Source organism: Lithobates pipiens, unplaced genomic scaffold (assembly GCF_037356315.1).
Source record: "Lithobates pipiens isolate NorthernLeopardFrog02 unplaced genomic scaffold, aLitPip1_a1.2 Scaffold_16, whole genome shotgun sequence".
NCBI lineage: Eukaryota > Metazoa > Chordata > Amphibia > Anura > Ranidae > Lithobates > Lithobates pipiens.
The window spans coordinates 85,694,818-85,722,503 of NW_027507748.1; the positions used below are offsets into that span (position 1 = coordinate 85,694,818).

The 27,686-nt window shown below is 41.0% G+C and overlaps 1 protein-coding gene across 20 annotated transcripts in view; it reads left to right on the top strand.

Moving 5' to 3' along the window:
- The window catches only part of ROBO2 (roundabout guidance receptor 2), a 1,315,320-nt gene that overhangs the window by 693,376 nt on the left and 594,258 nt on the right, over nt 1–27,686 (top strand). For 4 of the 20 annotated variants that reach the window (XM_077480076.1, XM_077480090.1, XM_077480085.1 and 1 more), the window contains exon 1: nt 12,775–13,702. The exons of 1 other annotated variant lie outside the window; for it this stretch is intronic. In XM_077480076.1, the coding sequence (XP_077336202.1) occupies nt 13,579–13,702 (124 nt within the window). In that variant the 5' untranslated portion in view covers nt 12,775–13,578. Of the gene's footprint in view, nt 1–12,768; nt 13,703–27,686 lie in introns of those variants that run through there. 15 more of the 20 variants (XM_077480080.1, XM_077480081.1, XM_077480095.1 and 12 more) reach the window with 7 other exon arrangements.

The window sequence follows — 27,686 nt, forward strand, 5'->3', positions numbered from 1 at the left end:
TACCCCCTTCCTGACCAGAGCATTTTTTGTGATTCGGGACTGGATCGATTTAACTGACAATTGCATGGTCGTGCGACGTAACAAGCAAACAAAACCCAAATTGACCTCCTTGTTTTCCCACAAATAGAGCTTTCTTTTTGTGGTATTTGATCACTTTTGCGGTTTTTATTTTTTGCGGAAAAAAAGAGTGACAATTTTGAAAATAAAGCAACATTTTTTACTTTTTGCTATAATAAATTCCCCCCAAAAATATATAAAAAAACATTTTTTTTCCTCAGTTTAGGCTGATATTTATTCTTCTACATATTTTTGGTAAAAAAAATTGCAATAAGTGTATATTGATTTGTTGCGCAAAAGTTATAGCGTCTACAAAATAGGGGATAGTTTTACAGCATTTTTATTTTTTTATTAGTAATGGCAGCGATCTGAGATTTTTATCATAACTGCAACATTATGACACATCAGACACTTTTGACACTATTTTGGGGCCATTGTCATTTATACAGCGATCAGTGCTATAAAAATGCACTGATTACTGTGCAAATAAAACATGCAGGGAAGGAGTTAACCACTGGGGTGCGATAAAGAGGTTAAGTGTGTCCTAGGGAGTGATTCTAACTGTGGGGGGATGGGCTTTGACTCACATGACAGCGATCACTGCTTCCTATGACAGGGAGCAGTGATCTCTATCATGTCACAAAGCAGAACGGGGAAATGACTTGTTTACATAGGCACTTCCCTGTTCTGAGGCTCCATGACACGATCGCTGGAAGACCAGCGGACATCGAGTCTGCAGGTCCCACAGGCACGGTCACGCTGTACGTGGTGGGTGCCCGCTAGCCCCGCCAATTAAAGGGGATGTACAGGTACGTCCATTTTTCCACCACTGCCATTGTGCCGACGTATATCGGCGCGCAGCGGTCGGCAAGTGATAATTGGTATTTTCCCATGCAGTGGGGCTTTGCTCGTTTATGTCTAAGGAATTGGAGAGTGGAGATATCTTTACCTAACCTGCTGATCCTCTGAGTGCAAGACCAGAGCCTGCCGCTCCTGACACCCTCCCCCCACCACACACACTAGAAGTCTTGTGAATGGACAGTTCCTGACCTCATCACTCCCATAGGTCGGTTCTGAAACAGTCCACCACTGGGCGTGTGGAAGCGCAGTTTTCCAGAGGATCGAAGGATCAGGTAAGTTTCTTTGCTCCCCTAGGCAAAATGTTCAGTTAACCCATGCAGTGCGGGCACACTCCCACTGCATGAGAAAATAATTTTTTTCCCCGGAGTTCTTCTTACAAGTGGTTGTAAAGGCTGAAGGTTTTTTACTTTAATGCATTCTACAGTAGGTGCCTGCCGATACTGTGTTTCCGGCGCGATCACCGATGCGAGCTGTGCTTCTCGCGCTCGCCGCCCCCACGAGATGCCACACATCCATAGGAATGTATTGGGGGCGGCGAGTGGGAGGAACGACATAGTTCGGCGCTGGCTCCCACTACGGGGCTCGTGAGCGTCAATCTCGCCACTAACAGCTGCGAGATTGACACAATATCGGCAGCACCCACTGTATGTATTAAGATAAAAATCTTCCTGTGCCAGAGGATCCCTCCAGCCCTCCCCCCATCCCCTAACCCCTTATAATTACTTGAGCCCATTCTTGATCTAGCAATGTGCATGAGAGCAGCCTCTCTCTCTGCTCTTTACCTTCTTACTGGGCCATTGACCCCGCGCTGCTGTTAATCAAATTCTGTTATAAGGGAGCTTCAATAAACGCATATAGGGAGGCTCGAGAGCAAGCCTGCACACGTGATATATATCTATCTATATATAGATTTATCTATCTATCTATCTATCTATCTATCTATCTATCTATCTATCTATATATCTATTATATCTATCTATCTATATATAGATTTATCTATCTATCTATCTATCTATCTATCTATCTATCTATCTATCTATCTATCTATCTATCCAACTATCTATCTATATATCTATATATTATACCTATCTATCTATATAGAGATGTATCTATCTATCTATCTATCTATCTATCTATCTATCTATCTATATATATATTAATAAATATTATTAATATTATTATGCAATTACTAGAACATGTCACTGATTTTGAGGAGATGAGTTCTCTGTCACTCTAAACCCCAAAAAACTTCTCATCGACAAAAGCAAATTAATGGAATTCACATCATTCATCTGAAACAAAAGAGCAGCGGCAATGAAGTGTGCACCAGTAGGGGGCGCTGCAGCCTCATTTAGATTGGGATTGCTCTTTCTGCACAGTACATATGTGAGCTCTCCATCTAATCATCTGTGCCAAGCATCAAACAGCTCTGCGGATTCCTGTGATCACCACCCTGCTCTCCCAGTCCAACTATTTACATTAGCTGGACTTAAATATTTAAATTCCTTTTGATCTTGATCAGAAGCTCAACATATCTCTATCTTACCTTTAGACTTTGATATAACTGTACAGTTCAACAACTAGTGACTGGCTCAGTCTGTAAGCTCTGCCACCTTTTCTGGATGCTCAGATTAGCTTGCAGAAATACCAGCGCTGGTTAAATCAAAGAAATGCTTGTGGTTTAAGAGAGGGAACGTAAAGTTGTATTAAACCTAAAAGCAAACATTTATTATAGTGCAGCTTACCAATTCTCAGATGTGACGGCTGCATTCATTTTCTTTTTTTTTTTAGGCTTTCTTTCCTTTTATTTCATCTGGTGATCATGCCAGTAAGTCTGTTGTTTTTCAACAGGACAAGCCTGCAGATGTAGCAGGTTAGTGGATTGAGACAAACCATTTACCACTGACAGGGGTGCTTACAATGATCTCTTTTTTTTTTATCCACCAAAAAGGTTTTTTATTTTGAAAGAAAGATTGGTACACCAACAGTTCCAGCTCTATAATACAGTATATTACATTGCAGAGCAACAGCAATCAGATACACCAGATATCACCTCCAAGAATACACATTATCCCTTATAGACTAGCTTGTAATCAGCTACAATAATTATTCTTAATGTAAAACTTTTATCCCAAAAAGAAAAAAAAAATGTTGCAGTAACTGTTTGTGTAACTGCAATGTTAGCTAGAGTTTGGCTTCCGTTTGTTAGTGTATATAAATCTGCTAGTCCATCTAACACTCCCCTAGATTGACAATGCTGCTGCCCAAAGGTGCTTCCTGTGCTCCTTCATCCAGAGTGGGGGGGGGGGGGGGTCACTCTAATACAAGAGGTGTGTTACTGGCCAGATCACCAGGTGAAAAAAGCAGGAAAAAAGCCCCAAAAATTTAAAATGAATGCAGCCCCCGCATCTAATGTTTGGTAAGCCGCAATATATTACATTTTCGGTTTTTCATTTAGTACCTCTTTAATGCTAAACACAGAGTTGAATCACATGCATTATATGGAACAGTTTTAGCTAATACTGTTTGGTTAGTCTTGCCATCCAGGCACTCCTACCAGAGAACACACACAGGTCCTGGATCTACATTGCCAGCTGATACATTGCTAACATGGATAGAAAAACCCCAAAACTGTCATCGTTTTTATTTTAATGAAAAGTGAGAATACATGAATACAGCCTACTCATCAAATTGGGGGACACCGACATTCTCAGCAAATACCAACCAATTTTGGGGGATAGATTCAGCCCTTCAGGTGTCTGCCAAAGTTCACTTTTCTTCCCCATATCGATGTGCCTTCTTCTTTTGGCATCCTTTTATGGTATAGAGATGAACCCTGCAGTGATTTGTTATAATGTTATATGTAGTGTGCAGTTCTGAAGACGGCTCACCTGAAGGGATATCTTCATCTAAATGCCGGCATGAGGATCTGTACAGGACTACTTGGGTTCCTATTCACAGTCCAGGATGGTATCACTCACCTGATGGTTATTGCTCTATAAGCCCTGATGAAGGGAGAATGTTGAGCCCCAAAACGTGTTGGGATTTGTTGCAGAATAAAATAGTTTTTTGACTGCATGAACTAGTGCAGCACTTCTATATTTCAATATAGTGTTAATGCGCTAATAAATTCATTCTTGATTGGCTATAGATTGCTTGGATCAGGTAGAATAGGTAGTTAAAGTAGATGTAAACCCAATCACTACAGGTTTCAGATTTTTTTTTTTTAATAACAAACATACTTACCTGTATGTAAGCGGCCCCGATCCTCTTCTTCTGGGGTCCCCCATTGGCACTCCTGGCTCTTCCCCCTTGACCAGTACCCCTAACAGCAAGCTGCTTGTTATGGGGGCACTGGTGCGTGCTTGGTCCCAAGCCACGCTGCATGCATCCATAAGACACATAGTGCTGTTGCGCCCCTGCTCTCTCCTCATTGGCTCGCTGCCTGTGATAGACAGCAGGGGGAGCCATTGGCTGTATCAGCCAATAAGGATAGAGTGAATTAGGACAGCCAAGGCTCCCATGCACATCGCTGGATTGAGAGGAGTCTCAGGTGAGTATTGGGGGGGGGGGAACAATACACAAACGTTTTTTTTTACCTTCATGTATAGAAAGCATGAAGGTAAAAAAAAAACAACCTCAGCCTTTACAACCACTTTAAGATTTCAGAATGGTCACCCTGTCAGGAAGGACCTTGTTCAGGTATTTTCTGATGTATGTTGATAATGCCTTGTCCCTGTCCCCCAATTGTGCTCCTGTGTTGTCAGTATGGAACATGCTTTCCCAATGGAGCCTACAAGAGGCCAAGCCAATGGATACACTTCTATCACCAACAGGAAACCTGCCATGAGAAATACCATAGAGCCATCGCTGATTACATGGAGCCAGGAAGTGGCTCCAAAGAGGATGCAGGAGATTAGTAGCACTGAGATGCAACAAAGAGTGTTAAGTGGTGAAAATTGCATTTTAAAGGATAAAAAAAAGGGTTGCCACTGTGGTTTTCCTGACACCAAGAGAGAAATGGTGACAGTGGTCCTTCCACTGTCACCATTTCTCTCTTGGTGTCAGGAAAACTTGTCAAAAGTAATATTGATTGGACCCTGGGCAAAAGTTTTCTCCCCCCCCCCCCTCCATGCAATTTCACTCTCCACCTGCTCTGAGACATAAAATAAATAGCAGTTAGACCTAAAATATATTTACTTTATCAGATCAGGCAGCAATTGCGATTGGTTGCCAGTGGTTACAGCATATCATTTTTGCTTAATGACTGGTTGCTAGAGGTTACAGCACACATTACAGCTCACTGATTAGTTGCTAGAGGTTACAGCAAATTATTTCTGATTGTTAATTGGTTGCTAGAGATTACTGTACAGTAATACTGCTCACTGATTGGTTGCTAGAGGTTACAGCACACATTACGGCTCACTGATTAGTTGCTAGAGATCACAGCAAATTATTTCTGCTTGTTAAATGGTTGCTAGAGATTACTGTACAGTAATACTGCTCACTGATTGGTTGCTAGAGGTTACAGCACATCATCTCCTCACTGCAGGGGAGCATGATACACATATGAAAGCCACCTTTATTTAAATATCAATGTCGCCTTACTTAGTAATGCCGTTGCTATTTACATATGAATGCCGGTTATTTACATGTAAACACAGGGTCTGCAGGTGAGTCATCTGTACACAACAAAAAGGCAGAGCTGGGCAGCATTAGTACCGGCCCTTCACACTGTGATATCAGGACACAGTACAGGACTAAAACTTCAAGGGACGAGGGAATTTAAATAGTATGAGGCAGCTGCTTTGGGCCCTACAACAATGACAGGGCCCAGGGCAGCTACCCCTTTTGCCCTGCCTTAAAGATGACCCTGCCCATACATAGAATGCTGGGACAGTCTGGGGAATGCCTCGGCTGCTTATGATTGGTGGTTCACTGTGACAGCTTCCTGGCAGGATAGCTCAGGTAGGTTGGGACTAGGATCAGAGCACATCTGTGCTCATCCCTTAAGTAAATCATGAACTAATTTGCTTGGACACACATATTGATCCACACATTCCTCATCGAAAAGTACAAATAAATAATCCTAAATACTTGGATTTTAGATGCATTGCAATGGCACAAACAAGCATATTCAAGGGAATTGGGGAATCGCTAAATTGTAGGTGACTCTGTGCGCTCATCTTTGTTAGACATCAGCCTAGTGTGTGCAGCTAATATTCACCTGCTGAGCATTCTCAGGCCTGCTCATGATAAATCCATAGGCAACATTCAGATGAGCGGACAGTGGCAGGCACCAATGGGAAGTAATTGATTCTTGGGGAGGAGTTCCAGGTTGCATGTACACGGGATATGTGAGTAGCAGTGACTGTCAGCGGCTCTGTGCAAAGAAATGGTCAGAGCAGCTGCTGAACGAATACTGACCCTGGGCTACCAACTGTGTGCGTCAAGGAATGGCGTATCTGTGGAGTTTCTGGGATGGGAGTGTCACCAGCACACCAGGATCTTCAAAATTGGGTCCAACATTTTAATCACATAGTATCAAAAAAATAAATAGGAATGACGTTTCAGAGCCACACAGGACCCCTTCATCAGGAATTGTCACATGCCCGATGAAGGGGTCCTGCATGGCTCCGAAACATCACTCCTATTTATTTTTTTGATACTATGTGATTAAAATGTTGGACTCAAATTTGGAGATCCTGATGTGCTGGTGACACTTCCTTCTCATGATTGCGGTCTGTTCCAACTGTTTGTCATTTCAGCACCCAATTTAAGATACAGCCGTCTGTGCAGGAGCGTGTGCGTTGGGAGTATTGCATTGGAGTTTCTGGTGGCACACGAACTTGCTGCATTAAATCACCCAGCTTGTATGTCCAATAGTAAAGAGTTCAGAGGCAGAATTCAGCCGCCTGTGAATGCAGCACACCATCTACCCTCCCAGCTGCCCATTTGAATGTAGCGGAGGTTTAGTCAGAAAATGAAGTCCTGCTAGATCACTGCAGGCTGGCCCCTTTTGCAGGTATAGCTATGCAAAACATTAAAAATATCTTCCTATACTGTTTCAAATCCAATAATACACTGTCTAACCCTGTTCTGCACATGCTCAGTTGCTCTCCATTTTTAGGCATTTTTAGGCACTGCTAAGTTTGTAAAGGCCGATCTGCTGACAGTCTTAAAGTGGAATTTAACCCTCTTATCCTTTACAGCCAAGGAAGCTGCTTCTATTCGATCTGCAATTGTCATGGTGCTGCACATGTGATCAGTTATGAAACCAGGCATTTGGTAATTTGGTTGAGGACACATATAAATGTGACAGTTAGCATTCCAGGAAAGTAACTGTTTTTTGAAACCATTAAATAAATGGGTTTAGTTCCGCTTTATGATTTAGGCTGTTTTTCGACCACTAGCGGGTAGCTTTCAACCCCAAAGAAGGGGTTAAAAACACAGCTTTGCGGTACTTTCAAATCGCTTTTCAGGCGCTTTGGAAGCGCTGGCCATTCATTACATTGGGTGGGGCGTTTTGGGAACACTGTATACAGCGCTCCCAAACCTCCCCAAATATGCTGCTTGCAGGAATTTTCCTAACATCCTGCAAGCGCCCCGCCCCAGTGTGAAAATTCACACTGAAATTAATGGGAGGCAGTTTTCAGGCACTATTTCTAGTGCTAAAACGCCTGAAAACCGCGTCAGTGTGAAAGGGGTCTTACTGCTGTTCAGGGGCTCTGGGCTTCAGCAAAGTGGGAGCCTCCAGCAAGAAGAAGCAGTAACAACGCTAAAGACAATGTATGGCTCACGCTAATTTTGGTAGCATAATTATCAATGTGAAATGTATGTTCCTTGCTAAAGAACATTATTTTTTATCAAGTTGTTATGGGTAACGTTTCACTTTAAGGCCCCTTTCACAAAGGGTAGAATCTGATTTGCTCAGCAGAGGATCTGTCCACTGACCCCCTGCTGATCAGAGATGTCGGATGACAGGTCCGTGTCTGCTCAGTATCTGCAGAGAACAGGGACACATCCTAATCTGCTGAATGAACGGGCTGACTGCCCTCCGATCCACCCAAGATGGAGGGGGAACGATCCCCTTCTATTTTTATTTATTTTTTAGTAGACCGGATTGGATTGGAGGTAGGCGGGTGTAAATGGACACAAGTCTGTTTACACACACCGGTCCATAGGGATACATGAACCATTCGATCAGGTCTGCCTGAAAAAAACGAACCCGATCGGATTCATGTGAAAGGGGCCTTTGAAGATATAACAAGCCATAGTGATAATATACAGGGCGGAAGATAGCCAAGGTTTTTACATCATGGCTCAGTGCTGCTATTGTGAGACAGAAAATTGCAAATATAGGCAAGCCCATAGGGAGCCATTTGTTCCAATCAGTTATCAATTGATCGTTACTCTTCTGTGGCTATTTGCAGGTGATTTTGGTAGCGTAATTAAAGTGGTTGTAAACCCTTACAGACCACTTCGACCTACAGGTTAGCCTTGATTAAGGCTTACCTGTAGGTCCAAGAAATATCTCCTAAACCTACACGGTTTAGGAGAAATTTGCAAAAAGATAGGCACCGCTGTCTGCGGTGCATGCGCCGTAGACAGCGGCACACAGGCGCACTGAACATGCCGCTGCTAACAGCGATATGTCGTTAGTGGGGGCTCCCGTGCGCAAGCGCGGGAGTGACGTCATCGGAGTTCCGGCCAATCACAGCGCTGGAGCCACGATGCCCGGAAAGAAGATGGACGCTCCTTGGGAGAGGGGATAGCGGTGATATTGCTGGCTCCTGTGTCAGGTAAGTGACACATAATGGGCTACTATGCGATGCATAGTAGTCCATTATGCTTTACCTTTGCAGGGAAACAAAGAGGAAGTAAACTCATCAAGCTATGTAAATGTCTGGTCATGGAGTGCCAGTGAACGGCCAGCAAAGCACTCTATAGCATGGAGCTCAGGATAGAAGACCATGCATTTTAGTCTCGGCTGGTACACGGCTCTTCTCGTAGAATGTCCCAGCTCTGTCAGTTGTCCTGACTTGTTCAGTGGATACTTTGTACAGTCCTGTATTCTCACAAGGTTGTGGGAACAATGAGCAGGGTTATGTTAAATAGTTGTGTGTGCAGGTGTAGACGCCTGTGTTATCTTCTAATGCTTATCATTAGTGTTCCTGTGGAATTCCTGGAAAAATGATCCAAACTGTACCATAAAAGTGATGAGATCAAGGCTAACTCAATTTTACACTTCTGTGTGTAGTCTACTGAATGAATCTATTTATTTCATTTCATTAGTATTTGTTATGCATGGGATAATATATCTACTATAAATGTTTCCTATATAATAGATGTATCTGCAGTGCCTCTGAATGATATGTCTCTATTGGGCCTGGTAAAATGCAGTGGGCTGATTTACTAAAATTGGAGAGAAACCAATCAGATTCCAGGTTTTATTGTTAAAGTTTAACTGAACAAGCTGAAGTTAGAAGCTGATTGGCTACCATGCAAAGCTGCACCAGATTCTGAGTGCTCCAGTTTTTGTAAATCTCCCGCAGTGTGCAAGCTCCAGGAAGACAAGGTGTGATCCACATTTAACCACTTACAGGCCGAAAGATTTTCCCTCTTAATGACCAGGCTGCTTTTTGCAATATGCCATTGCGTCAATTTTACACTTTAACTTGCGTCACTGCAATATGGCATTGCGTCACTTTAACTGACAATTGCGCGGTCGTGTGACCCAAACAAAATTGACGTCCTTTTTTCCAAACAAATATAGCTTTATTTTGGTGGCATTGGATCCCCACTGCGATTTTTACTGTTTGATCTACAAACAAAAAAAGTGTGACCATTTTGAAAAAAAATATTTCAGGGGGTAAATGTGTTCCCTGGGAGATGTTTCTAACTATGGGGGGTGGGACTGAGTGGAGCAGGAGAGAGATCGCTATTGCTAATCACTAGGAACAGCAGTTCTCTCTCTCCTCCCCTGTCAGGATGGGGATCTGTCTGCTAACATTGACAAATCCCCGTTCTGACTCTCTTTCCCATGATCACGGGTGGCTGGTGGACATCACAGCTGCTGGCCACGCACATTGGGTCCCCCGCCTGCTATGGCTCTTAAAGGCTTCTAAAGGAGCCGACATACAGCCATGGTGATTCGCGGGAAGGAGCCGACCTGCCGCAGTATAATGATGGCGGCTGGTTGGCAAGTGGTTAAAAGCACATCACGCTGCTTCCTTTTTTTTTTTGCTGCATTTTTCCGCACTGCACCGCAGATCACACTAGCATTGTGGTGTGAACAAGGCACATAAAAAACAATTGTGACCTGTGTTTATCCAGTGTGGAAAAACACTAGTCACCATACATAGTATGAACAAACCCTTTAGGGTTGTCACCAGGCTGGTAACACACATACACATAAACATGCTGTGTATACGGTATATATATATATATATATATATATATATATATATATATATATATATATATATATATATATATATATATATATATATATATGTGTATATATATATATATATATATATATATATATATATATATATATATATATATATATATATATATATAATATGGATGCAATATATATAGTTGTATATAGTAGGAGCAGTAGCTTGTATGGAAGCAGGGTGTATATACCTCAAAGCCAACATTTTCAAGGAGAGGCCCATATTTTTAGAATTTTTCTTTGGCAACGTACTTGACATTTTGACCTAAAGCTCACTTAGGCAGGCCATAAACGGTTTAAATGAATATACCAAGTTGATTGATCAATCAACTTGGGTACAAGCAGCCTGCTGGGTTTTATCTGCGATTATTTATCGCTAGAGGCTGCTATAGCCGCTAGTAATAATCACAGTCTTCTCCCAACAGGGCCAGCTTCCCCTGCAGCAAGAAGACAATGGCTCAGCAGGAGAGGTTCCCAAATAACTCTGTCCGTGTTGATGGGGGAATCAAGCTAATTTATTTTCTCTAACCAAAGAAATTTGCTGCATGTATGGTCCGGTCTAACTGTGACAATTTTTTGTCAGTTTTGCCAATTTTTTGTCTAGAATATTGAAGTTGAATTCTCTACATATGTCAGTTCCATTTTTGGAGGAGAAGCATTTTAGAGGAAATCGGTTATCGATATTCCAATTTAGTGATGATGGGATTATTGGCTATGGACCATATGCAGTCCTCCCAGATTGCACTGTAGATGAAACAATGAGGGGCGGAATGTATATATGTTCCACTCAAAATAACCATATTTTTCTAAATGCATTTCACTGGGATAGATATTGAATCTGGAGGACAGCTATGTGAATTCTGGGTGAGAACATTTATAATTAGATCCCTTAGATGTAAAGGACTAATCACTAAGGTGTCCCTAGACATGAGTGTATATTTATGTACTATTATATTAAAATAGTATATACACCACTGAGCCCCCAAGCTGTGCGCACGCACACATGTATTTCCTTTAGATCATAAGCTCCTCCCTTTAGATTGTAAGCTCCAGGAGCAGGGCCCTCCTATTCCTTCTTTATTGAACTGTATTGTAATTGTAGGGTCCCCCTACTACATTGTAAAGCACTGTGTAAACTGTTGGTTTGGTGCTATATAAACACTATATAATAATAATAATTATATATATATATATATATATATATATATATATATATATATATTGCCTGTAGCACGTGGGTCACTGGTTCAAATTCTGGTAGGACACCATTTGTATGGAGTTTGCATGTTTTTCCCTGTGCTTGGGAGGGTTTTCACCTCCTTTCCAAAGACATGCTGGTGGGTTTATTTGCTTCTATGTACATTGACCTCAGTATGTATGTATGTGGAATTAGAATGTAAGCAGGCACACATGTGAATGTACACTACAAAATAGCACTATGTGAATTATTGGCACTAAATCCTGTACAATAGTATTAATACTATATATATATATATATATATATAGACAGATAGTGTATCTCTCTCTCTCTCTCTCTCTCTCTCTCTCTCTCTCTCTCTTCTCTCTCTCTCTCTCTCTCTCTCTCTCTCTCTCTCTCTCTCTCTCTCTCTCTCTCTCTCTCCTCTCTCTCTCTCTCTCTCTCTCTCTCTCTCTCTCTCTCTCTCTCTCTCTCTCTCTCTCTCTCTCTCTCTATATATATATATATATATATATATATATATATATAATATATGGATAGATAGATAGATAGATAGATGATAGATATATTATACATGCTTTATATAGCGCCAATAGTTTGTTGTGCAGTGCTTTACAATGTAGAGAGGGGACAGTACAATTACAATACAGTTCAATACAGAAGGAACAGGAGGATCCTGCTCATGGAGCTTACAGTCTAAAGGAAGGATATATATATATATATATATATATATATATATTTATATATATTTATATATATATATATATATATATATATATATATATATATCTATATATATATATATATATATATATATATATATAAATACTGCATGTCAATGAGTCCATGCTCCTTAGTACCCATATCCAGCTCAGCTGATTAAATAAGACAAAAGGCTGTCAGTACTTCCCTATAAAGCAGTGTGCACTCACTTCTGCCTGACACCCCACCATCCCATGACACCCCACCCCATCATTAGACATGATAGCAATAATGACACTGCACCTATATGTGGAGGCAGCCTGTCTTATCCCTTCCAACTGGATACATCATGAATAATTAAATCTTATTGTGTCACCTCCTAGGAAAACAGAAAAACAGACAATTATTCAGTATTTGCCATCCATGTGCAGTGTTTGGTGCCTTCTATGCAGTGATCTATGTCTACATAATGAAGTGGTGTGGATGATAGTGTTAGCCAGTGACAGGTTAGGGGGAAGGAGTGCTGGATGGATGCTGAGCACTTCCCATTCAGCAGCAGCAGCATCACACAGCAGGGCTCAGCTCCCTCCCCTCCCGAGTGAAGTGCAGCCAGGTCCCAGAGTGATCGGTGCCGGCTGGAGTGACAGGAGGGTTGGGCTAGGCTCTGAATGTACACACATAGAGCTCATCTACTGCACACCTTCATCGGGACTGGGGGATCATACAGCAGCCAAGAGCAGCCTCCCAGCGCCGGGGATAGGCACACAACATGACAGCAAGCAGATGAAGGAACTACTCTGCTCCGCTAACACTACACTACTCTGCTCCGCTGACCCGACACTACTCTGCTCCGCTAAGACAGCGCAGCTCTTCCGCTGACCCGACACCACTCTCCTCCACTGGACACCACTCTCTTCTGCGGACCCGACACCATTCTCCACTGCGGACCCGACACCACTCTCCACTGCGGACCCGACACCACTCTCCACTGCGGACCCGACACCACTCTCCACTGCGGACCCGACACCACTCTCCTCTGCTGGACACCACTCCAGCGCTGGATGCACAAGTTTGAGGAGCACTTTGGACCAAGTCAGCTCTGTTCATACATGAGGATTCCTTTCCCTGATCTGCCATGGTGACAAGGAAAAAAAGCCAAGTGACACTTCCCATGCCGGATATGTGACCATGATTTGGATTGTGTCGGGACATCATGTACTGAGCAGACCTTCCAATGGACAGTGTGTGGTCATAGAGAAGATCGCTGCCTTCTAAAACTTCCTAACCCTTGCAAGAGATGCCAAGCACTGATCTCTTTTTTGTATTATTGGATTTGGGATCACCAATGTGGATCTTTTACTATGTAAATATGGGGTTTCTGCTGCCACTCCTGATGTGTGGATTGTTATATCAGGTTCTTGGTAAGTTTGGTCCATCTTTGCTGTGCCATGGAAGTGGTCAGGGTGATTGGGGGGATTGTTTTACAGGAGTCTGGCTAAGTTGGAACTAAGCAAGTGTTGTGCTGTGCTGTGTATGCTGTACACATGGATGGCATTAGGAGATTTGGAATATGTCAAATACTTTGCTTTGGAGCTGCAGGGATGTTTCCAATAACTAGCCTGTCTTCCTTTATCCATGGTGCTTTAGATGGAAAAATGTGCCAAACAGTAACTTTAACAGCAGAAGGAAATGGTTTGAAGTGAACCTTGTCACTAAGTCTGCATTAGCCAGAGGATGTCAGTATCAAACAGGTCAATGTAAGGATAAATTAGTGTCTGTGCATAGGCATAGGGGTACCTATAGTAAGGACACACTATACAGCCTGGCTAATCAATGTGTGATAGGAAATCAATCTATCTATCTATTTATCTATCTATCTATCTATCTATCTATCTATCTATCCATCTATCTATCTTTATGCATACTTTATTTTAACAATCTTTATGTATACAAACTCATTATATATATATATATATATATATATATATATATATATATATATATATATATATATATATATATATATATATTTATTTATTTATTTATTTTCACATTATTATTATTATTATTATTATTATTTTTCATCGGTTTAAAATCTATCTTTATGTATACACACACCCATCCATATATTATTAGAGGGTCTGTAAATATTTAATATTGTCACACAATGTCCACCCAGGATTCATGCATTTTCCAGTTTAATCCAATTAAGATGTTAGAAAGTTGTGTGAATCTTCAGTGAAAACATTTAAAAATAGAAAACATTTAAAAATAGACCCTTCTATGTTTATGAGCTGATACCTTTACTTTTTTTTTTTAAATTAATCATTACGTTTTTGCCTTAAACTAATATACCACCCCCCCAAAAAAAAATAAAAAAAATAATAATAATAATAATAATGTGATCACCAATAGCCCCTCTTATGGTTTGCAATGACCGAATTCTAGTGTTACAAAAATGGGATATATTGTAAAGCAAGCTAAATGATGCCCCCAATACATAGCTGCAAGAAGCAGATGTCTCGTTCGCCTCTATGGTATAGATTAGCCATTCTCAGCCAGGGTTTTGTGGACCACTAGGGTTACTCCAGAGATTGATAAGGGTTCCTTTAACTGTGGCTGATTGACCTCCCTTCTGCATAGCTCTAGGGTCAATGGCACATGGCAAAGCCAGCAGCATGACAGTGACACCAATTGTCTTTTTAAGCTGCCAGTAAGGGTGGCACTCTGATCACCACTGTAAGGGTTTAATTCTTCCTACTGATTACCAATGCAAGAGGCATTTTTCCCATTGATCCCTCCAATGCCCAGAGCAGAGCTGCAAAAAGCAGATGCCTAGTTTGCCTCTATGTTATAGATCAGCCATTCTAAGCCAAGGTTATGTGGACCACTAAGGTCCCTCCAGAGTTTGCTATGGGTTCCTTAAGCTGTGGATGATTGACCTCCTGTCTGCATAATTCCAGGGTCAATGGCACTTGACAGAGCCAGCAGCATGACTCCAATTGTCATTTTTAGCTGGCAGTAAGGGTGACACTCTGATCACCCCTGTAAGAGTTTCATTCTTCCTACTGATTACCAATGTTAGAGGCATTTTCCCATTGATCCCTGATGCCTTCATTGCATAGCTGCAAAAAGAAGGTGCCTAGTTTGCCTCTATGGTGTAAATTAGCGATTCTCAGCCAGGGTTTTGTGGACCACTAGGGTTACTCCAGAGATTGCTAGGTTCCTTGAGCTGTGGCTGATAGACCTACTGTATGCAGGGTCATTGGCACTTTGCAAAGCCAGCAGCATGACACCAATTGTCATTTTTAGCTGGTGTAAGGGTGCCACTCAGATCACCTCTGTAAGAATGAATTGGTTTTAGTAAGGATCCCCAGAGATCTAAATATCATTTTAAGGGTTCCTTTGGGGAAAAGGATTGAGAGAAGCTGGTACAGATATTATAGATGAACCCAACATTTGGGATTTTAAAATAAAATTTATTTTAGGATTCACAGTTTTTAGAAATGGTCTTAGGGTTCCCAGAGATCTACACCTTACTTTAGGGGTTCCTTTGGGGAAAATGATTGTGAAAGGCTAGTATAGATATTATAGATAAAACAAACATTTTGAGGTTTTTAAAATGAAATTCACAGTTCTCTTGGCTGCATTTTACAGACAGCCATTCCTCAGCTAGTCTTGCTAAGAGGTTCTGCAGCAGCTGAGCCCTTTCAGTGAGGTGTAGGTGCCAAGCTGTCAAGGCTCCCTGTATGGTATATGTGGGCAGGCTTGTGTGTACAGCAGATCAGTAGAGCCCACACTTAGAAATATTTGACACCAGTAAGAAAAAAAGCCTGTCATCTGCTCATAACCTACATTCCTCAGGCAGCCCACCTAATACTCCTGAAAGAAGAAAAATAGAACCATAAGTGGATTAAGGTGGAAAGAAAATCGTATTAGTTTCTCCAGCAGTAGAAATCATTTTAAGAACAAAAGCCAGTACTGTCTATGCTACCCTATAAGTCAAGTTCATTGCACCTCTGTATGCCCTTTGTTCTGCGCTGCCTACTTATTAAGGAGCTGCTTCATAGACTGCTTTCCAGCAGTGCTCTCCATACTACCTGTCAGTTATTTTTATGTTTTCTGATTTATTTATTTTTTTTAACTTACCGTAGAAAGAACTGGACGTAGCTCAGTCACAATACAGCTTATTTTGAAATAGTTTAAAACAGGAGGCTATGAAAACTTGAATGCCATTATTTCGGTGCTGACCTATAGAAGGGTAAGCAAGGTGAAGGCATTTTGCAGAGTTTTACATACTTTAATGTCTGTTACTGGAAGTGATGTGCCCAAAGCTTGAATAAAAATGAGATGAATGGCAATGTTATTGTGAGGAGTGGCAGTGATCCAGTAGCAGAGCAGTTCAAGGCAAAGTATTGGAATGTGATAGTATGGGTCATGTCCTGTGTGGTCTACATACACACCTACCTACCTACCTCTCTCTCTCTCGCTTTTTCTCTTTTAATTTTTTTCTCTCATTCTCTATCTCGTCTCTCTACCCCTGCTATCTCTACTTATCCTTTTCATCCTCCTTTCCCCTTTCTTACTCACTCTCTCTCTTTCTCTCTGTCTCTTTTTCTCTCCTTTCCCTCTCTCCCATTTTCTTTCTTTCTTTCTTTCTTTCTTTCTTTCTTTCTTTCTTTCTTTCTTTCTTTCTTTCTTCCTTCCTTAGTTTCTTTCTTTCTACCCCTCTCTCCCTTTCTCTCTCTCACTTTTACCATTCTACCCCCCTTCCTTCCTCTCTCCCACTCTCTACTCCTTCTCTCTTTACCTCCCTTTTCTCTTATTTTCATCCTTTTTTCCCAATTTCTCTACCCCCCTTTTTCTCTCTCCTTTATCCTTTCTCTCTCTTTTTCTCACTACCCCCCCTCCCCTTTACTTTTCCTCTCTCTCTACCCCCCCCCCCCCCCCAACAAAACACACACACACACACTTTACCCTGCTTTTCTTTCTTTGTCTCTCTCTCCCTCTTCTCTCTCCCTCTCTTCCCCTTTCCTTCCTCTGTTCTTTCTCTTTAGCTCTCTAGCTCTCTAAGCTCTCTGTTCTCTCTGTTATTCCCTAGCTCTCTCCTCTCTCTTTCTCTCTCTCTTTCTTCTCTCTCCCTCTCTTCCTCTTTTCTCTTCCTCTCCTCTCTTCTCTCTTCCTCTTTATCTCCTCTACCTCTGTTCTATCTCTTTCTTTCTAGTCCTCTCCTTTCTCATTCTCCCTCTCTCTCTCTTTCTCTCTTATCCTTTTAACTTCCCGCCACCCCTCCACACACTTCACTCTTACCCTATTTTCCCTCTTTCTCTCTATCCCTCGCCCTTTTGTCCTCCCTTTCTTTCTTTCTTGCTCCTCTCTCTTCTCTCTCCCTCTCTTGCTCTTTATCTCCTTTCCCTCTGCTCTCTCTCTTTCTCTCTACTCCTCTCTTTTCTCCCTCTTTCTCTCTCACTTTTTCTCTCTCATCCTTTTAACCTCCCGTCAACCCCTCCACACACTTCACTCTTACTCTCTTTTCCTCTTCTCCTCTCTTTTGCTTTCTGTCTTCCCCTCCTCCCTCCCCCCTCTCATTCTATTTCTCTTTTACTCTCTTTTCCCCCCTTGTCCCTTTCTTTTGCTACTTTCACTACCTTTCCCCCTTGCCTTCACCTCTTTCTTTTTTTTCCTTCTCTATTTTCTCTCCTCCTTCCTCCATCTTTCTCATTTTATTTCTCTGTTACTCATTCTCCCAATCACATCTCTCCTCCTCCCTTTACCTCTACCTCTCCCTCTTTTCCTCTCCTTCCCTCCCCTCTTCACTCGCTATTTCCTCACTCTCATGCTCTTTTCCTTTCCTTCTTCAACTGTCTCTCTTTCTTTCTCGCTCCTCTCCCTCCCTTTTCAGTTTTAGCTTCAGCACACATCCAACATATCATGTGAAAGCATTCATGGATTGCCCTATAAAGCAGATGGAGAATATTAAAATAGTTTGTGGTACAATTCAATAAATCATTAATTTGTAAAATCTTGCAACCAGCAGTACTGGTTAAATATGTTGCACTGTACCAAATAAAGGAGAAACGTAGATGAGTTTTGCATCTTTGCCCATAGTTTGAGAACATGACTGGTTATCGTATGGAACCATTACAGTGAATTAAAATGTTGGTTTGGTGACAGCCGCGGAAGTCTCCATAGCATATCATAGAAGGAAAGGTTTGAAGATAAAGATCTTAATAGTGTCATCAATGTTTGTCAGCTTTATGCATTGACCTCAAGCCATGTCCATATGTAAAAAAATCAAGGGAGATTTATCATTGTGTTAATGTACACATAGACATGACAAGGTGAGTGGCCGTTGGCACCACTCCATGCCCCCAATGGTGTCCCCATTGTTCAGTAACCAGTAGAATGCGTTTTCTACCTTGCAGCCTTTGCTGTTTTATTGAACGCTCGTTTTGTTTGCACAGTACACATGTACATGGTATCAAAGAGGAATAAAGAACTCTATTGACAGCTTCAAGCATACCATGACATGCCTTTGGGTCTAGGCATTTATTTATGGACTAGATCAAGACATGTTTGTACGTTGAGTCAATAGGAATTTAAAACTTCCATTGCTAATTTAATTACCGTATCAACTTGGAAAGGTAAACCCAACAGTTGTGAATTAATTGTAGAAATGCCGATGACTCGTCATTAAAGAATGGGTTTTTGTTATTTTTGTCACATTCCTCATTTGTGAAATTGGGCATATCGGCACGTGGTACATTAGTAACAAGATTTAAATGTTAGGGGCCCCAAGTATGCTTTGTATGTGAAGCTTATAGGTAAAGTTCATAGCTGCTGCCTAATCTACTGTGGACACCTGGGTGTGTATGCCTATTGTACTGTGCTGTTGCATAAAGTATATTATATTTAGTAACTTAGATGCTGACAATAGAGAATGGAGCTTTATTGGCCACATTATATAAAGCAGAACAAAGATCTACACCAAGCAACCCAAAAGTAACCCAAATGACCAATCAGATTTCAGTTGGCTAAAACCACATCGTTTAAGATAAAATCTATTTTATTTCTGTTTATTACCATATGTTTCTCGTTGCTCTTTGCCTTACTGAATATTCAAGAGTAAATTAACCCAAAATGTCATCTATGACTGCCCATTAAGTGCTGGAGCACAATAATCAAATGTTGCCAGGTCTACATATCAACACCTCTCTGAAAAGATAGTCAGATATGAAGAACCATTCGGCTTCTTCCTTTCAAACTTGAGTCATAAATATCTCAGTGTGTATCCGATTGGTTGCAATATGTAAGCGTGGCAATAAGCGATAACACTCAAGTGAGGATATGGCCAATTATGGATTCCCTAGGCTGTAATAATGTATAGCGCTAGGTACAAAGCACTTGCAACTTGATGACCTAGTAGACCTTTCCCTCTTCTAAATGATAAGAAGGAAGGTAGATGTTTAACCCCCATATGGACTGATAATAGCCAGGTAACTCCACCATTGTTTTGGGGAGGCATTGAGCTGCCTATGGCCTGTTAGCTTATAATACGTATTTCGATAGCGTCCAAACAAGTGACTTGCCTATCAAAAGCTCATTTACCTTAAAAAAAAAAGATCTTTTATATTCTTTGATAAGCATGACCCCAACATATTTTAGTTTAGCACCCACATTGAGACTTTCCTATGATTAAATTGATTGCCTGTATTAAAATGGGAAAGTAATATCTAACATAGCATTATCAATAAACATTATCAATAAGCATGTGTCCACATGTTCATGGAATGATATAAAGTAAGAAGCTATGCCGGAGATTGAATATTTCCTATACAGCACGCGTCTCCAGAAGGGGGCTCTGCTCCTTGCTTCATAGAGCTAAAAATAATATTCCATTGTAAGTCTGCTGTACCTGCTTGAGCTTTACATGATCATGTTCTTAAGGGCATGATGTTCCTAATGCATGAGCCAGATAAATGTCCACAGATGTCCAGAAAAAGGACAATTTAGAATTTCTTTCTCTATTTCTGAATAGAGATTTCCAGTGGCAATAGACATCTGATTGAGTAATTAATGACTGAGATTAAAAGATGCAAGTACTGAAGAGTGGCTTTAGTCCATGTCTTATATATTATGCCACACCTTCTAAAGGTAGCGTAACCACACAGAATGCCCATATTTATTTGTTAAAGTAGAAGTATAGGCAAACATTTTTTTTATTTTTTTTTTTATTTTAGATAGGACAGGGGGGGGGGGGGTTATAACCACTATCAGATTTGTTTCACTATCTGTGTCCCTTTGTGGAGATTTCCCTTCTCTTTCTGCCCTACTGCCAAACAGGGCGTGAGAGGAAATCTCTGCAAATTAAGGGAATTCCTTGGGGACCCTCAGGTCACCAGAACTAGTGTCCCCATTGGAAGATTTCCCCTCCGTTACTTTTCTGGGGACAACCCAAAATGTGGGATTTTCTTAAACTTTGCTTTCATTTATTTTATTATTGTTATTATTATATAGGATTTATATAGCGCCAACAGTTTATGCAGTGCTTTGCAATGTAGAGAGGGGAAAGTACAATTGCAATACAGATCAATACAGAAGGAATAGGAGGACCCTGCTCATAAAGCTTACAATCTAAAGCATAATTGTAAACTGGGCAAATAGAGGGAGAATGTCCCTAAAGGGGGCACAGACAGAAATAAAAACTGACACGTGTTCTAATCCCTCTTCACTCTCTCCAAAAATAAAAATAACGTTTTTTTTCCTTTAGTTATACTTTAAATGCAGTCATCTGCAGTAGAACTGATCAAGGGGTTGGCAGTAGAGGCAGCTGCCTGGGGTGCTTTCATAGGAAAGGGTTTAAAAAGAGCAGGATTTACGAGGAACTGTGGGTCACAGCTCACATGTGGGCACACTTTGGCCTTTTTATCAAAGGAGCTTGTTCCACCACTGATGGCCAGATCTATTACAGAGTGGGACACCCCCAGCCAGAACAAAGATATATCAGACGCCAAGTCTAAAAATGGTTAGTAGAAAAAGTTTGTGTTAAAGTTTACATGCATACAGTGTTAAGGCCCGTACACACGATCTGACTTTTTGACAACAGACATGCAAATTAGCTGTTTTAAGGCAACATCTGACTGTGTGTACGCTCCATCGGACAAACTTTTTTGGTTTTCATTGGACAAATGTTGGCTGTGCGAACAGACAAACTTTTTGACAACATAAGTCCGATAGTGTGTACAGAAAACAATCAGACTTTACAAACACGCATGCTCAGAACCAATGCAAAAGATCAGACAACAATACAGAAATTGACCAAAGGTGGCAGTAAAGAGCAGAAAAAACACGTGATTTGGTGAAAGTTAGCTAAAAAAGTCTGATCATGTGTATGCTTAACAAGTTCACGGCCAATGCCCTTTGTACAGAAGTCCACGGGAAAGTTTGTTTAAAGTCTGATCTTGTGTATGAGGCTTTACAGGACCCTATACTCAGTTGTCGCTCCAACATTTAGCCATCAACAATGTGCAGGCACTGCAGGTACAGAGTGACCTTAGCTTCAGTCATTCTTAATGACTCAAGGCCTGGCCAAGGTCATTTGGTGCCTGTACTGCCATTGCTGATTATACACTATTAATGTTTATATTACCCCCATAATAAGTCATTGAGGAGGATATAAAACTAGTGTGTAATTAGTGATGGCTGTGTGGGCACAGAATGTACACATCACAACTCGGACAGACATGAGTGGATGTTTGTCTGTATAAGTTCAGATGGAGTACGGACAACTTTTTAAACAGGATGTATGCTGCCAGCAAAATCCTGTGTTAATCAATATGGCTGTGTGCATGAGGTCTAATAATACAAAGTAATACCCCCTCCACCACCACCGCCACAGTCTGTGATTGAATGCCAGGGCATTACAATATAATATTGACTGCATGCTGTTTTCTACCAATTTGAATTTTTGCTTTGTAGTGTCTAAGCCAGTGGTTTTCAACTTATGAGCTAAAGGGGGCCTCAAATGTGGCCCCTGGCATCACGGAAGGGTCGCATATAATGGTCAATATATGTAATGCTTATTTCAGAAACTGCAGACCCAATAGAGAAAATGAGGGTCAGAGAGTGTGGACAGGATACATTTTTGGTTGGGGATATGCTGCAGTAAACATTATGAACCTGGGAACGTTACATGAGGCTAGCTGAGATCAATGCTATTACCCCAATCAATGTTGCCACTACAGACTGCTGAGGTCTGAGCAGGGCCGCTCATAAGGCAGTACAGCTGACCCTCCTGTACTGGACCTGGGTACACACGCTCGGAAAATCCGACAACACACATTTTGTTGGTGGAAAATTTGAGAGCATGCTAGCCAACATTTGTTGGCGGAAGGTCCACCAACAAATGTCCAATGGAGCATACACACGGTTGGATTTACCGCCAACAAGCTCATATCCAACATTTCCCGTCGGAAAATCCGATCGTGAGAACGTCGCATTACACTGAATTCTGTTAAAGAAGTTGCATGCAAGTCATGCCAAAGTCACGCTGGGATTCGGCTTCAAATTCACGCGGAAGCTTCGGCAGTTTGATCTGGGGCTAACTGTCATTTCACTGTGCTATACAACTTTGTTATCCTCGTTGTATATACGAGATTCACTTTAAAAAGAACATGTCACCAGCTCTTTGGAATGTTATTTCTTGGTGTTATATGCAGGTGTTCATACTTTTGGCTCAGTTTTTACAATCGGCTTTATTTAGTAAGAAATTAAAATAGAAATGTTAAGCAATCAACAATCAACCTTTCTGTTTATGGGCAGATGGAAACCTGGCCTCTGATTGGGTGGTTTGGGTTTCTGCACATATAGTTACATATAGTTACATAGTTAGTCAGGTTGAAAAAAGACACAAGCAAGTCCATCCAGTTCAACCACATAAAGAAAAAAAAAAAACAATAATAATATCATATATATATATATATATATATATATATATATATATATATAACGGAATAGCTCCATAAACATTTATTATGTCCTCCATCACTTACTATTTATTGTGTTAATTTAATAGGAAAATTACTTGCATGTGCCCCACCCATTGAAGAAGAAACAGCTGGGAGGTAGAAATACTGCAGGACTAATTCACTTGGAACAATGTTTCTACTATGTCACAAATGTTCATTAACAAAGAACATAAACAGTTTACAGTTTGCACAAGTAAAACAAGCAGAAGTTCTGCAGGCCTGCTCTGCATATGGCCGCCTGGACGCTTACGGAAGTGAGCTATTCACTCAGCTATGGGCAGCTCCCTTATTCACCCTCATTTTCCCATATGCTGCTCTTATTCCTCTTACTAATTATTTAGGCAACAGTGCCCTTAGCAGAGTTCATGTACAGTATAACCCTACAAGCTGGAACGCATTTCCCGGCAATTAAAAAAAAATAAAAAATAAATGAATGGCTTTCATTTTTATTGTGCAGGCCCTTTTTGTTTGACCAGAGGAAAGCCTCTCTCTCTTTTTTTTTTTCTTTTAACGGCTTATTTTCCAAATGGAAAAGGGATATTGTAGTAAGCCAGCCCTTATTACACGCATTAATAATTTATTACAAGCCCACATGTACACATAGAGCTACTTAGTATGTTCATTAATATTTATTGTCACATGGGAGTGACAGCAAGCAAACAACTATCCTAAAAAAAAAAAATTAGGCCAGACTTCAAAGGGAATTTTAAAATGGATATCCAATGTTCTGCCTTATATAGATTTCTCTTCTTTCTTTTTTTTTGTATTGCCTGAACTTTATTTTATTGATGTCATTAAGCCATTCTACTTTTAGGTAGGAAGAGAACAGGCAGCGTAAGAACACACACATGCTATATATAAAAATAATAATAAATAAATAAATAAATAAATATCAATTTATACAGATGTATATAAATATTTTGTGTGTGTGTGTGTGTGTATATATATATATATATATATATATATATATATATATATATATATATATATATATATATATATACACAAACACAGAGACGCACAATCAGTAGTGTGACAACGCAATTGCAGGAAAATCTACGTAGTAGCTCCAATGTATATCTTATTTAATCTGAAGGAAATGCAAAGTAAAAGCAACAATTTTGCACAAACCATTCACATTTTATTCGCATGCAAGTGCCTGGGGCCATACAACATAAAATGTAGGCATATTTCCCTATCCTGGAGCCACAGGTGCTGGTTACAGCTGCCCATGAAAACCAATGGCTGTGTATGAGTATACGTTGGTACTTGCGGAAGCACGCATACAGATGTTATTTACTGCCCTTCAAACTTTAGGGGCTGGACTGTGGACAGTGGATGTAGAAATTTCCTTGACATTGGTGGGCATAAACAATGCCATAGGTTTGGTGGTCAGTGGGAGTAAAAGAAAAAAAACATAATTGGTATCAGTGGGAGGAGTAGTGCCCCATAACTGGTGGGAGAACTAGTTCCCCATCATTAGTGTCAGTGGAAGGAATAGTGCCCCATTATTGGTGTCAGTGGAAGGAATTGTCTCCCATCATTGGTGTCAGTGGGAGAAATAGAGCCACATTATTGGTGTCAGTGGGAGGAATAGTGACCCAAAGGCCAGATAAAAGCATGCAAAGGCCACATATGTTTGTATGTATAAATATGTTTATGCAAGCACTTGTGTAAGACCATACAACCATTGATTTTGTGCTGTATGCAGCACCTGTAACTCCGGGGTGAGGAAATATGCATGAATTTCCTGGGGGGATCAGGAAGGATTTATTTTTACCTCCACTGGACCAAGTTGGTCCATGCTTCATAAGGGTTTATTTTTTGTCATCCTTTGGATCAACTATGGATATATGATTGTGTATTTGAATGTTTTATGTTTTTTTTTATTATTGCAATTGGTTGAACTAGATGAACGTGTGTCTTTTTTCAACTTGACTAGCTACGTTGAATTATACATTGTATGGCCTGAAGCACCCACATGCATGAGGTCTAATATATTGATGCTTATAACAGAGTTTAGTGATGGGACTACTTAAAGAGGATCTTTGACCGCCCCCCCCCCCCCTTAATACCCCTTCCCGCTTATTGGGTGGTCACATTTCTGCTACTCACCCACCCAGAGGATCCAGCGTTGTCCCACTGATATCCTCTTGTATTCTGCCGCCTCTGGGTCCTGCACTGCCTTGTTGATTGTGACATCATCAAGAGACCCTCTGGCTCTTCCTGGTTCAGCCGACATGCCCCGCGATGATGCGGTGCTAGGCCCCCCTGCACCTTTCAGAATGAATCAATATGCCTCCTAGGATTTGTGATTGTCATATCCCAGAAGGCAAAGGTAGGACCTTGCATGGCATTCGCCTAGGCGAGAGATGTGCAAAGGAGACAGGGCTGAACTTTATTAATGGAAAAAAATAGGGGGGAGGGAAGTCTCTCCTCTGCTTTAAATGTGTTATTTCTGTTTTATTTATTTTGTATCTTTAAGGATATCTTATATACAATCTATAAAGTCGTTCCAATGACCCAGTTTGGTGAAAAGAGTAGCATCCTGCAGTAGTATCACAGCTTATTGTCTGAGGTTCACCAACACAATATCATTGTGCCTCTGAAAATTATTTTAAAACGTCAAGAACTATGTAAATGTAATCAGAAGATGGGTTGTGTAGAAAATGTACGATCTGTCACAGGCCTACTGTACTCCTGTCACAAATCTGCCATCTTGACTCAGCTTGACACCTGTCACCTGCCTCTCTGTCAGACATGCTAATGACCAGTAAGTTATACAATAACGGCTGTCTTCCTGTTAGGACGGATGGTGGCATTAATGATGTGCCTTGCTCAGCCTTGCTAAGCTGTTGGAACTTGGATGGGATGTTGATGTTTAATGTCCCCTACAGCCTTCATGAGTCTGTGCCTACCGTACACCGCCTGCATTTAGCTTTTTGTTGTGTGTGTTGTGTATGTAAATAAGGAAACACATTATTTTCTCCAATGATACCACCAGAACTTGCTTCTCTTTCTTCCTGCCTGGTATGTTAATTAGAGCCAGCACATACCAGGGTGCCTCTATGTTCTTGCAGCAAAGAGATGCATGCACACACCAATTTCTCCTGGTGGCTCTCTGCCATCTTTCTGATTGATTCAGCCCTACAGAATAAACAATTAGGGGGCCCTCCGATTTATTACTGTGTTTTACTTTCATTTTCCTCCCAAGTGTGGAGCCTTATGGAGAAATATTTATTTAACGGACCTTAAGAATGTTGCCTGTGTCTTGGAGGGTGTCCAGGACTGAAGCGGTTCTTAGATTACAAGGCAACACGGACAAGAGCGTGGAACTGCTGAGTGTTTATATCCAGATCTGTTGTTTGATTTACAGGGTGGAACATACGGCGCGCTGGAAGACGCACTGCTTCGCAAATGATAATCAGTTACTTGTGCGTGACGTGGAAGAGGTGCAATTAAAGGGTTCGGTGAATGCCAGGAACGTAATATTGGGACCAGCAATTAATATATTAGTTTATGCGCAAAGTATGCAAACTGGAACACAATTTATGGAGTGGCAAAAAAACACAAGCCGTGTAAAGAAATTAATATTTTGCATAAATGGTGTTGGAACATTCTCAACGAGTCTTCTCTTCTATGTTATGGCATGATTTCCTCTTGATCAACTTTTTTGTTTTTGTTTTCTCTATGGGTTGAACTGGATGGACTTGTATCTTTTTTCAACTAGACTAACTATATAATTATTGTTCCCTTTTCCTTATAGGTTTAGCTTATATTGGAAAGGTGAAAAGAGAGGCATGCTTAAAGCAGACCTTCAGTCATTTTTTCAACTTTCCATCTATTAAATCTTTTGCCCTTGTTGTTTTAACTTTGGATAGTATATTTTTTTTCTGCCAGTGAATCCCTTATACAGCCCACTTCCTGTTTCTTGTCTGGTAAAAAGCCTAGGCTTATGACATCATGCACAGCTCTCTCTCTCACTCTAGTGAGAGTTTGCCAGAAAGGGAGGGGGGTGAGTCATAAGAGGACCAATGAGAGCTGCATGGCTGCAGAGATGGAGGTGTGCCTCTGTGTGTGTGTGTAAATCCAGGAAGTTAGCAGGTAGCAGCTTCAGCTGCCCACAGTTAAAATGGATGCAGCCAGAATCAGTGGAGGGAAATTTCTGCAGCATATTTGGCAAGTACAGAATCACAGTATATATAAAATAATATGCAAAGTGGTAGGAGGAAAGCTTCAGAATGGCAAAGATGTTTTTATTTCCGTTTGCAGGAAAGGAAGAGTAATGTCACGTACACACGAGCGGACTTCTCTTTGGACTGAACTCCAAAGGACTTTTTGATGGAGTTCCGACGGAGTTCCGTCAAAACGGACTTGC